Source organism: Scyliorhinus torazame, chromosome 17, assembly GCF_047496885.1.
Source record: "Scyliorhinus torazame isolate Kashiwa2021f chromosome 17, sScyTor2.1, whole genome shotgun sequence".
Taxonomy (NCBI): Eukaryota; Metazoa; Chordata; class Chondrichthyes; order Carcharhiniformes; family Scyliorhinidae; genus Scyliorhinus; species Scyliorhinus torazame.
This window is the reverse complement of record NC_092723.1, coordinates 139,302,424-139,314,484: the sequence shown is the minus strand read 5'-3', so window position 1 is coordinate 139,314,484 and position 12,061 is coordinate 139,302,424. Positions and strand designations below refer to the sequence as shown.

General features: G+C 51.3%; 1 protein-coding gene across 1 annotated transcript in view; it reads left to right on the top strand.

The window, feature by feature from the left end:
* Positions 1–508: 508 nt before the first annotated feature.
* LOC140394185 (uncharacterized) overlaps positions 509–12,061 on the top strand; it is a gene marked incomplete at its 5' end in the record, with an annotated part of 97,144 nt that continues 85,591 nt past the window's right edge. Inside the window, 2 exons of the mRNA XM_072481160.1 lie at positions 509–4,076; positions 7,558–7,673. Of these exons, the coding sequence (XP_072337261.1) occupies positions 509–4,076; positions 7,558–7,673 (3,684 nt within the window). The remainder of the gene's footprint in view (positions 4,077–7,557; positions 7,674–12,061) is intronic.

Here is a 12,061-nt window from a genome sequence, read left to right as displayed (position 1 = left end):
CCCCGGTCCGACCACCCCCTCCAGCCCCGATCCGACCACCCGTTCACCCTCCAGCCCCGGTCCGAGCTCCCCCTCCAGCCCCGGTCCGACCACCCCCTCCAGCCCCGGTCCGACCACCCCCTCCAGCCCCGGTCCGACCACCCCATCCAGCCCCGGTCCGAGCTCCCCCTCCAGCCCCGGTCCGAGCTCCCCCTCCAGCCCCGGTCCGACCACCCCCTCCAGCCCCGGTCCGACCACCCGTTCACCCTCCAGCCCCGGTCCGAGCTCCCCCTCCAGCCCCAGTCCGACCACCCGTTCACCCTCCAGCCCCGGTCCGAGCTCCCCCTCCAGCCCCAGTCCGACCACCCGTTCACCCTCCAGCCCCGGTCCGAGCTCCCCCGCCAGCCCCGGTCCGAGCTCCCCCTCCCCCTCCAGCCCCGGTCCGAGCTCCCCCTCCAGCCCCGGTCCGAGCTCCCCCTCCAGCCCCAGTCCGACCACCCGTTCACCCTCCAGCCCCGGTCCGAGCTCCCCCTCCCCCTCCAGCCCCGGTCCGAGCTCCCCCTCCCCCTCCAGCCCCGGTCCGAGCTCCCCCTCCAGCCCCGGTCCGAGCTCCCCCTCCAGCCCCGGTCCGACCACCCCCTCCAGCCCCGGTCCGACCACCCCCTCCAGCCCCGGTCCGAGCTCCCCCTCCCCCGCCAGCCCCGGTCCGAGCTCCCCCTCCCCCTCCAGCCCCGGTCCGAGCTCCCCCTCCAGCCCCGGTCCGAGCTCCCCCTCCAGCCCCGGTCCGACCACCCGTTCACCCTCCAGCCCCGGTCCGACCACCCCCTCCAGCCCCGATCCGACCACCCGTTCACCCTCAAGCCCCGGTCTGGGCTCCCCCTCCAGCCCCGATCCGACCACCCGTTCACCCTCAAGCCCCGGTCCGAGCTCCCCCTCCAGCCCCAGTCCGACCACCCGTTCACCCTCCAGCCCCGGTCCGAGCTCTCCCTCGCCTTCCAGCCCAAATTCCCCCTCCAGCTCTGGTACAAACTCTGCTTTCACTCTCACCCTCAACTCCAAACCCAACCTCAACTCAACCCTACCCCTTGGCCCCAGCCTTCCTTTCTCTCCTTTCTTTCCTGAGAGTACAACCATGGTGGATAATGAATTAAGTTTGAAGAATTTCACTCCACCTTCAGCTGTTCAAAACAAAGACAGGCAGCTAACCAGCGCATGGTCTGTGGAAGCCACCGAGATGACCAGCAGTGAAGATGACATGGCTACCAGAAGTGATGCCAGTAGCCGCCTGGTCAGTACTCCACTGGGACGACCAAAATCACCACTAAAGATCTCAGGAGATCGTATAACAACTGACCAAGCATCAAAGGCCCAATCAACAGGGAGGATCCCACCATCTCTTGCAATGGCATTTAAAGTCTCCTCGGTCACAGCAAACCTTTCTGCAGATGTGGTTCCCCTTGGTCAATGGAGGAGTAGCCAGCAGGACCACTCGGACACATATGGCATCGCTCTTTCGGCACACCGTGAGATTGAATTAGTGACAAGGCCCCAGTCAGGGGACAAAATGGAGGCTCCAGTCACATTGACCCCAGCCCACGACCTTTCAACTCACTCAAGTATTCTTGTCGCCGAGGGAGTGGTGGAGATGTCCCCAGGGGGTGGTTGTGCGAACAGGGTGGAAAGATCCAGTACAGCTAGCGATACAACATGGACTGAGAGCCAGGACCAAAACGCCCTTCCTGGTGTCCCTGCCAAACTCACTGAGCTTATCACACCTCAGTCAGATCAAGACAGGAAACAGGAAAGTGAGTCAGACCAACACATGCTTTTCTTCTCTCACATCACCGACATTCCTACCTCGGAATCACCCTCCGTTCAAAATGCAAACACAGAAAACCTTGTAAACAGTTTCAAGGTGAATTCAGTGGCAGGAGTGAATCAACCAGACTCCACTCGTTGGGCTTTGAATTTTAAAGGCACTACATCAGATTTTGATGGAACCGTTACACCAGCTCCCAGCCAAGTAAAGATTAAATCCCTGACCAGTTCCTGGAACATATTTGAATTTCCTGAGTTGCTGACCCATTCTTCAAACCTTCCAGCACAGGAAGTTACTAATGGCGCTGAAACAGATACAGCAACACTGAGCTATGAGTCGGGACCCAGGGGCAGTGAACGTCTCCCTGAAATACCTCCAGCAGTTGCCACTCTGAGTGGGGCTGTCGCAACACAGAGTGCTGGATCACAGTTCCCAGTAACGGGTGAAAATACCCTCACGACACAAGGGGTATCGTTCGCCAACAGAACCCCCAGTTCCACTTCATTCACTCCAGGTGTGAGTCTTGTTGCCATTTCTGCTGATGGGGAAATGGTGTCAAGTGAAGTGATGCAGGTTAGTGGTGGTGTTAGAGGCAGGGGCTCTGAGACTGAGAGTACCAGAGACACCCCAGTGGAGGATGGTGGGAACGTGACACTGTTCACCATTGCCAAAGACAGTATGACCAAGGCAACAGCCTCTCGCATCCAAAGGTTAGAGGTTACTCCAGCTGCTAAAAGTAGTTCTGGCATCTCAGTCATTTTCGACTTATTAGGGACTGAACAGGATGTCTACAGATTGAAGGCTGTCCCTGACAGCATGACTGAAATGATGGTTACCACAGAACCTTCTGATAAAACCATTCGGCTTGAGGGAGGAACCAGTCCACCATCAAATTCTGGAGGGCCAAATACAGATGGGTCTCCAACTGAGGGTAACTTTGTATCTGGGGACATAGTGCCATCATTCAGCCCAAGACCACCTGCACCAGAGCCCATCACACCACAGCCACCAGCAAATGCAAGCCTGCCATCTGTTGGAGTTGATCACAGCACGTCCCCACCTAAAGAGATCTTTCCAACCACCCTGCCACTCACATGGTTGTTCGAGAGAACTTCAACAGTCTTGGAGGGGTCTCCATCACTGACCAATAGCAGAGGAACCATTGCTCCAACCTCAAGTAAAACCACAATGGCCGGACCTGCCAATCCAATGTCATCTTCGGGAAGGACAGCTGAATCACAAACGTCTGCAGACGAGAGGCTTAGAGAGACTTCAGCCCCAGTAATGAACCAAGCTTTCCAGGACGCGACAGCACTGAGCAGATCAGTAGATGCCTCAGGAAATCCATCCTTTTCTCCAGAATCCTTGGATCAAGCTTGGTCTGCCACCAGGCCTCCAACACCGCCTCACCTCCCAGTGCTGACTTACTCCATTGTTTCAGTGACAAACCTGGCACAGCTTCTGCCATCTGTACCCACCTTAGAGACAGTATCTCAACCATCTACTGACCAGACTGGCATTGGGAGTTCACAAACACTTGGCAGCTCCTCTGTCTCGGGTAAGACTTGGCCAACCACTCTCAATCTGAAGTTTACAATTCCTCCTCCTCCAGCTTCTTCTGTCGAAGAGGAAGAAAATATAGCAACCAGCGAGGGAGTACCCTTGTCGTGGACGCTGCCGGTGAACCAGTTGGGATCAGAACCTACCGATGGTTCTCCAGGACCTCGTGTCTCACATGTTGACACAAAGGATCTTAACAACAATCGATCCCAATCACCTCAGCCTGGAGGAAGCGAACAATGGCAAAGGGAAATATTGTCAACACTTGCTGCTGCACGCTCTGCCGCCACTGAGGGCTTTTGGACTTGGGGTCAGCCTGATTTAGGGACATTGTCAACCGGCCATGCGGTAGTCCCAACCTTGGGGTCCTCCGCTTCTCCTGAAGGAACCACATCACTTCCAACAGCTGCAGTGTTAAGTCCCAGGATTCCCACCACCCCAACACATAACGGGGACAACAGCTGGGCACTGGGCAGGGATGAGACCTCTCTAAGCACGCCCACCCCAGCAATGGGAACGCCGACATGGCTGGTGCCAACGTCCCAGCCACTGCACTCGGACGTCAACCCAACACCATCAGAAAGAGCTGCTCAAACCACAGTGCATCAACCTACACAAGGCACACTCGGGGAGGTGATGACCTCAGTCCCGTCGTTCACTCCAACACAGAAACGCAAACAAATTTTCATCGTGGGGAATGAGCTGCCACTGATCAAAGGTGAGCTTGGTAACAACTGACCAATCACAAGCTTGAATGGTGAGAACTGACCTCCGACCTGAGGCCAGAGATTCTCTACTTATTGTGCTGAGTTCACGGGGCAATTGTAAACATGGCTAGAACAATTCATTCCCTGGAGTTGGATGGGAGGGGGAACAGGAGGTTGTGGGTGTTGCTTTCTCTAGAATCACCAAGGTGACCTGTCCAAAGCACCACGAATGACACAGCAAAGGTAACATATTTCCATTGTGGAACTTTGCGATTCAGTGAAAAGAAAGTACGTGCATTTACATCGCGCCCGTAAGGGTTTCGGGATGTCCCAAAGTCCTTTGTAGCCAATGAAGTTGTTTAGAAGTGCAGCTACTGTTGTAGTTCAGGAGACCTAGCGGCCAACTGCACAGAGAAAAATCCTGCAAAGTGAAAAGAGCCACGTTGGGCTCAAAGTTTCTCTCCATGGCTGCTGAGCTTTTTTCCGGCATGTTCTGTTTTTATTTCAGATCCCCAGCATCTGCAGTATTTTGCTTTTATTATCCCACTAAATGATAATGACCAGATAATCCATTTCAGAGATGTTGATTGAGTGATAAATATTAGCCAGGACACTATTGAAAACTGCCCTGCTTCTGTTCATAATAGTCTCCTGGGATCCTTTATATCCATCTGAGGGTGCAAATAAGTCCAGCCTCTGATAGTGAGATATTAAGACACATGCTTGAAACACTGGGATATGGAGGGGACACATTGGGAATGGTGGGATATGACTGATACACCAGGAACATTGGAATATCGATGGGCACATTGGGAATGATGGGATATGGAGGGTACACCAGGGACATTGGGATATCGAGGGATACATTGGGAATGAGAGGATACAAAGGGTACACTGGGAACATTGGGATAGTGAGGGATACTTGGGAATGATGGGATATGGAGGGTACACCATTAACATTGGGATATCGAGGCACACATTGGGAACACTGGGAGCATTGGGATATAGAGGGGACACACAATGGAACAGTTGAAAGTTGGATAAAGTTAAAGGACAGGTTGGCAGGTGGGGTTTGAGGGGGGGGCGTGGAGGTTTGGGATCACTGGCAGTAGAAGAGAAATCACAACAAGTTGTCAGTTCAGATGTTTTCATCTACAGCCGTGTGTTCAGTGTTTGGTCTAAATGTTTATGTGGAAAAATGGTCAAAGTTTCCAAAGGTCTTATCAATAAAACAACACTGTTGATGGACTGCAGCCAACATACAACCCCCAGGCTTCAGTCAAATGTTCCGTAGCCTGAAGCACTGACAGACAAGCCAGTCTGTCCATCAGCAAATAAAATATTTTGCAACAACCTCTGTCATAGTCAGACCCCTTTTTTTGGGTTACGATTCTCTCTGGATATCACTTTCCAGCACAGAAACAGACCATTCGGCCCTCGTGGTCTATTCTGATGTTTATCCTCCAAACAAGCTTCCTTCACCGTCCTCTATCTCACCTTATTAGCACATCCTTCTGTTCCTTTCTCCTCCACGTGTTCATCTAACTTCCACTTAAATGCATTTATGCTATTTGCTTCACCACTCCCAGTGATAGTGAGTTCCGTATTCCTGCTACTCTCTGCTCTGGGTAAAGACATTTCTCCTGAATTCCCGATTTATTTATTTATTTTTAAATTAGTTTTTTTTAAATTTAGAGTACCCAATTCATTTTTTCCAATTCAGGGGCAGTTTATCGTGGCCAATCCACCTACCCTGCACATCTTTTGGGTTGTGGGGGCGAAACCCACGCAAACACGGGGAGAATGTGCAAACTCCACACGGACAGTGACCCAGAGCCGGGATCGAACCTGGGACCTCGGTGCCGTGAGCAGGCAGTGCTAACCACTGCGCCACCGTGCTGCCCTATATTCCCTATTTATGACTCTCTGGTATTTATAGCATCCCTACCATCCACAAGGAGGCCATTCAGCCCTTTGAGTCTGTGCCAACCCTCCCGAAGAGCTCTCTATCTAGGCCCAATCTCCCACTCTAGCCCCGTAACCCCAAAACCCCACCTAACCTTTGGACACTAAAGGGCATTTTACCATATCCAATTCCCCTAACCTGCTCATCTTTGGCCCCTGGTTTTTCAGAAGTACTTCACTGGTAGTAAAGCACTTTGGTAGATCCTGAGGTTGTGAACTGCACAATGGAACATTGGGGAGAGACACTGGCAACAGTTATAAAGGACAGGAAAAATACAAGTTCTTTCTTTCATTTTGTAATATGGTCACTCTAGCACCTCCGGTACCTAGGGGCAGGGATGGTGAGTGATATCTTCTGAGATTGTTTTAAGGGCCATCATCCTCAGCCCAAATAACAACTTGCATTTATATAGTGCCCTAATTGCAGTAAGAGACTTCACAGGAATGTAGTCTGTCAGAAATTTCATACTGTGCCATATAAGGAGATAATCACACAGGCTTGGTTGGAAAATTGGGTTTAGAGGAGGAGAGGTAGTGGGTAATGGTAAATGAGGAGAGGTAAAGGTTTAGTAGAGGGAAGCTGGAAACTTAGGGCCTTGGCAGCTAAACATGTCTGCCAATGTGCAACAATAATAACTGGTGCTCAACCAGAGTTGGAGGAGTACAGAGTTTTTGAAGGGTTGTGGGATTGAAGAATTTTTATTTATTATTCTTTCAAACCTTTGTTGCCCATGAATGGAATGGTTTGGAGTCACAGGTAAGGAGTAAGGGCGGCAAATTTCCTTCCCTAAGTGGCATTAGTGAAGCAGATGGGTTTTTATGACAGTCAGCAATAGATGTCACGATCACCATTACTGAGATGAGCTTTTAATTCCAGATTTTATTCACTGAATTTAAATTTCACAAGCTGCTGTGGTGAGATTTGAACCCATGTTCCCCAGAGCATCAGCCTGGCCTAAAAGCAAATTACTGCGGATGCTGGAATCTGAAGCAAAAGCAGAAAGGTCTGCTGCATGAGCTTTCACAAAGCGTCATCCAGTCTCAAAATGTTAGCTCTCTTCTCTCTCCGCAGATGTGGTCAGACCTGTTGAGATTGTCTTGTGTTTTCTGTTTTTGCATTAGCCTGGGTTTCTGGGTCACTAGTCACGTTACCACTAGGCCAACATCTTCCCAGAGAAAGGGAAGGACAAGGCCATCGAGGTATTCGGACACAAAGATGAGGATTTTAACTTGCTGGGGCAGCACGGTGGCACAGTGGTTCGAATCTGACCTAGGGTGACTGTCTATGTTTTCCCCGTGTCTGTGTGGGTTTCCTCCGGGTGCTCCAGTTTCCTCCCACAGTCCAAAGGTGTGCCGCTTAGGTGGATTGGCCATGCTAAATTGCAGCTTGGTGGGGTTACGGGGATAGGATGGGGGATTAACCTGGGTAGGGTGCTCTTTCGGTTGGTCGGTGCAGACTCAATGGGCCGAATGGCCGCCTTCTGCACTGTAGGGATTCTATGATTCTATTCTATGATTCTCTTCCAGAGGGCCTCACAGTGAAGATCCCAACAAAACTCATTCTGGACATGAACTTCACCCTCCAATTGGGAGACGCGACATCTGAAGAATACCAGAACTTGGCCGAGGATTTCACACACAAGGTGAGAGTGCAAAATCATGCTGCATTCCATAAAATCGTTGGCCCAGCCACTTTCTTGCATGGTAGTGTTGGTCTTTTAAGACAGGAGTGTAATTGTGCTGTTGTGCGATATGCCTGTTCCCCCTTTTAGAGCTGACAAGAAACTCGACAATTTCTATAGACTTCGAGTGTCCTCCTCACTCCAGCCAGTGCCAGATGATGTAGTGAATGTGTGGTTATAACAAGTCTCGTTTACTGAAATCCTCCGATAATGGGGCATTTTTATTGCCTCTGCATGGATACAGCGTTGTGCCTTATTATTGGCAGACTACGAATATTCCTTAGAGAATCACCCTGGATTGTGAATAGCCAATGCTGATGCCTTGTGCCACCTCCCGCCACGTACAAGCCCGGTTCCTTTGCCTACGTTAGAAGAGGCCATGGTGACCTTGAATTTCTCAGAAACCCTCCCGGTATCAGCAAAATAAAGCAAGGTTTGGTCACAAATCACTCCACGTTATCAAAACTAAAACACAAGGTCCTGAGCGGCGGGATCGAGGGCAGCTCTTTGATGACACAAACCCATATCTCGCTAAACGAGAAAAGATGCTCAGCAGGAGCTACATTTTGTGGCCTACCCTCGACACAGATATCGCAAATTTGGTGAAACAATATAACATATTCCGGGAAAATTAGAACACCTCCCCCCAACCACCCCGCACTCCAACCTCCCTTCAACCACGGCTGGGTAATCGCTCACATTGGCAGTATTGCTGGGTAACCACTCACATTGGCAGTGTTGCTGAGTAACCACTCTCATTGGCAGTGTTGCTGAGTAACCACTCTCATTGGCAGTATTGCTGGGTAACCGCTCTCATTGGCAGTGTTGCTGGGTAACCACTCTCATTGGCAGTATTGCTGGGTAACCGCTCTCATTGGCAGTGTTGCTGGGTAACCACTCTCATTGGCAGTGTTGCTGAGTAACCACTCTCATTGGCAGTGTTGCTGGGTAACCACTCTCATTGGCAGTATTGCTGGGTAACCGCTCTCATTGGCAGTGTTGCTGGATAACCGCTCTCATTGGCAGTGTTGCTGGGTAACCGCTCTCATTGGCAGTGTTGCTGGGTAACCACTCTCATTGGCAGTATTGCTGGGTAACCGCTCTCATTGGCAGTGTTGCTGGATAACCGCTCTCATTGGCAGTGTTGCTGGGTAACCGCTCTCATTGGCAGTGTTGCTGGGTAACCGCTCTCATTGGCAGTATTGCTGGGTAACCGCTCTCATTGGCAGTATTGCTGGGTAACCGCTCTCATTGGCAGTATTGCTGGGTAACCACTCTCATTGGCAGTGTTGCTGGGTAGCCACTCTCATTGGCAGTATTGCTGGGTAACCACTCTCATTGGCAGTGTTGCTGGGTAGCCACTCTCATTGGCAGTATTGCTGGGTAACCACTCTCATTGGCAGTGTTGCTGGGTAACCGCTCTCATTGGCAGTGTTGCTGGGTAAACGCTCTCATTGATAGTGTTGCTGGGTAACCGCTCTCATTGGCAGTGTTGCTGGGTAACCACTCTCATTGGCAGTGTTGCTGGGTAACCACTCTCATTGGCAGTGTTGCTGGGTAACCACTCTCATTGGCAGTGTTGCTGGGTAACCACTCTCATTAGCAGTATTGCTGGGTAACCACTCTCATTGGCAGTGTTGCTGGGTAACCACTCTCATTGGCAGTGTTGCTGGGTAACCGCTCTCATTGGCAGTGTTGCTGGGTAAACGCTCTCATTGATAGTGTTGCTGGGTAACCGCTCTCATTGGCAGTGTTGTTGGGTAACCACTCTCATTGGCAGTGTTGCTGGGTAACCGCTCTCATCGGCAGTGTTGCTGGGTAACCGCTCTCATCGGCAGTGTTGCTGCGTAACCGCTCTCATTGATAGTGTTGCTGGGTAACCACTCTCATTGGCAGTGTTGCTGGGTAACCACTCTCATTGGCAGTGTTGCTGGGTAACCGCTCTCATTGGCAGTGTTGCTGGGTAACCGCTCTCACTGGCAGTATTGCTGGGTAACCACTCTCATTGGCAGTGTTGCTGGGTAACCACTCTCATTGGCAGTGTTGCTGGGTAACCGCTCTCATTGGTAGTGTTGCTGGGTAACCGCTCTCATTGGCCGTGTTGCTGGATAACCACTCTCATTGGCAGTGTTGCTGGGTAACCACTCTCATTGATCGTGTTGCTGGGTAACCGCTCTCATTGGCAGTGTTGCTGGGTAACCACTCTCATTGATAGTGTTGCTGGGTAACCGCTCTCATTGGCAGTGTTGCTGGGTAACCACTCTCATTGGCAGTGTTGCTGGGTAACCACTCTCATTGGCAGTGTTGCTGGGTAACCGCTTTCATTGATAGTATTGCTGGGCAACCACTCTCATTGGCAGTGTTGCTGGGTAACCACTCTCATTGGCAGTGTTGCTGGGTAACCGCTCTCATTGGCAGTGTTGCTGGGTAACCGCTCTCATTGGCAGTGTTCTTGGGTAACCACTCTCATTGGCAGTGTTGCTGGGTAACCGCTCTCATTGGCAGTGTTGTTGGGTAACCACTCTCATTGGCAGTGTTGCTGGGTAACCACTCTCATTGGCAGTATTGCTGGGTACCGCTTTCATTGATAGTATTGCTGGGCAACCGCTCTCATTGGCAGTGTTGCTGGGTAACCACTCTCATTGGCAGTGTTGCTGGGTAACCACTCTCATTGGCAGTGTTGCTGGGTACCGCTTTCATTGATAGTATTGCTGGGCAACCGCTCTCATTGGCAGTGTTGCTGGGTAACCACTCTCATTGGCAGTGTTGCTGGGTAACCACTCTCATTGGCAGTGTTGCTGGGTAACCGCTCTCATTGGCAGTGTTGCAGGGTAACCGCTCTCATTGATCGTGTTGCTGGGTAACCGCTCTCATTGGCAGTGTTGCTGGGTAACCACTCTCATTGGCAGTGTTGCTGGGTAACCACTCTCATTGGCAGTGTTGCTGGGTAACCGCTCACATTGGCAGTGTTGCTGGGTGAACGCTCTCATTGATCGTGTTGCTGGGTAACCACTCTCATTGGCAGTATTGCTGGGTAACCAGTCTCATTGGCAGTGTTGCTGGGTAACCGCTCTCATTGGCAGTATTGCTGGGTAACCACTCTCATTGGCAGTGTTGCTGGGTAACCGCTCTCATTGGCAGTATTGCTGGGTAACCACTCTCATTGGCAGTGTTGCTGGGTAACCGCTCTCATTGGCAGTATTGCTGGGTAACCACTCTCATTGGCAGTGTTGCTGGGTAACCACTGTCATTGGAAGTGTTGCTGGGTAACCGAGCTCATTGGCAGTGTTGCTGGGTAACCGCTCTCATTGGCAGTGTTGCTGGGTAACCACTCTGATTGGCAGTGTTGCTGGGTAACCGCTCTCATTGGCAGTGTTGCTGGGTAACCGCTCTCATTGGCAGTGTTGATGGGTAACCGCTCTCACTGGCAGTATTGCTGGGTAACCGCTCTCACTGGCAGTATTGCTGGGTAACCGCTCTCATTGGCAGTGTTGCTGATAACCACTCTCATTGGCAGTGTTGCTGGGTAACCGCTCTCATTGGTAGTGTTGCTGGGTAACCGCTCTCATTGGCAGTGTTGCTGGGTAACCACTCTCATTGGCAGTGTTGCTTGGTAACCGCTTTCATTGATAGTATTGCTGGGTAACCAGTCTTATTAGCAGTGTTGCTGGGTAACCACTCTCATTGGCAGTGTTGCTGGGTAACCGCTCTCATTGGCAGTGTTGCTGGGTAACCGCTCTCATTGGCAGTGTTGCTGGGTAAGCACTCTCATTGGCAGTGTTGCTCAGTAACCGCTCTCATTGGCAGTGTTGCTGGGTAAACACTCTCATTGGCAGTGTTATTGGATAACCACTCTCATTGGCAGTGTTGCTGGGTAACCGCTCTCATTGGCAGTGTTGCTGGGTAACCACTCTCATTGGCAGTGTTGCTGGGTAACCACTCTCATTGACAGTGTTGCTGGATAACCACTCTCATTGGCAGTGTTGCTGGGTAACCACTCTCATTGGCAGGATTGCTCGGTAATCACTCTCATTGGCAGAGTTGCTGGGTAACCAATCTCATTGGCAGTGTTGCTGGGTAACCACTCTCATTGGCAGTGTTGCTGGGTAACCGCTCTCATTGGTAGTGTTGCTGGGTAACCGCTCTCATTGGCAGTGTTGCTGGGTAACCACTCTCATTGGCAGTGTTGCTTGGTAACCGCTTTCATTGATAGTATTGCTGGGTAACCAGTCTCATTGGCAGTGTTGCTGGGTAACCACTCTCATTGGCAGTGTTGCTGGGTAACCGCTCTCATTGGCAGTGTTGCTGGGTAACCGCTCTCATTGGCAGTGTTGCTGGGTAAGCACTCT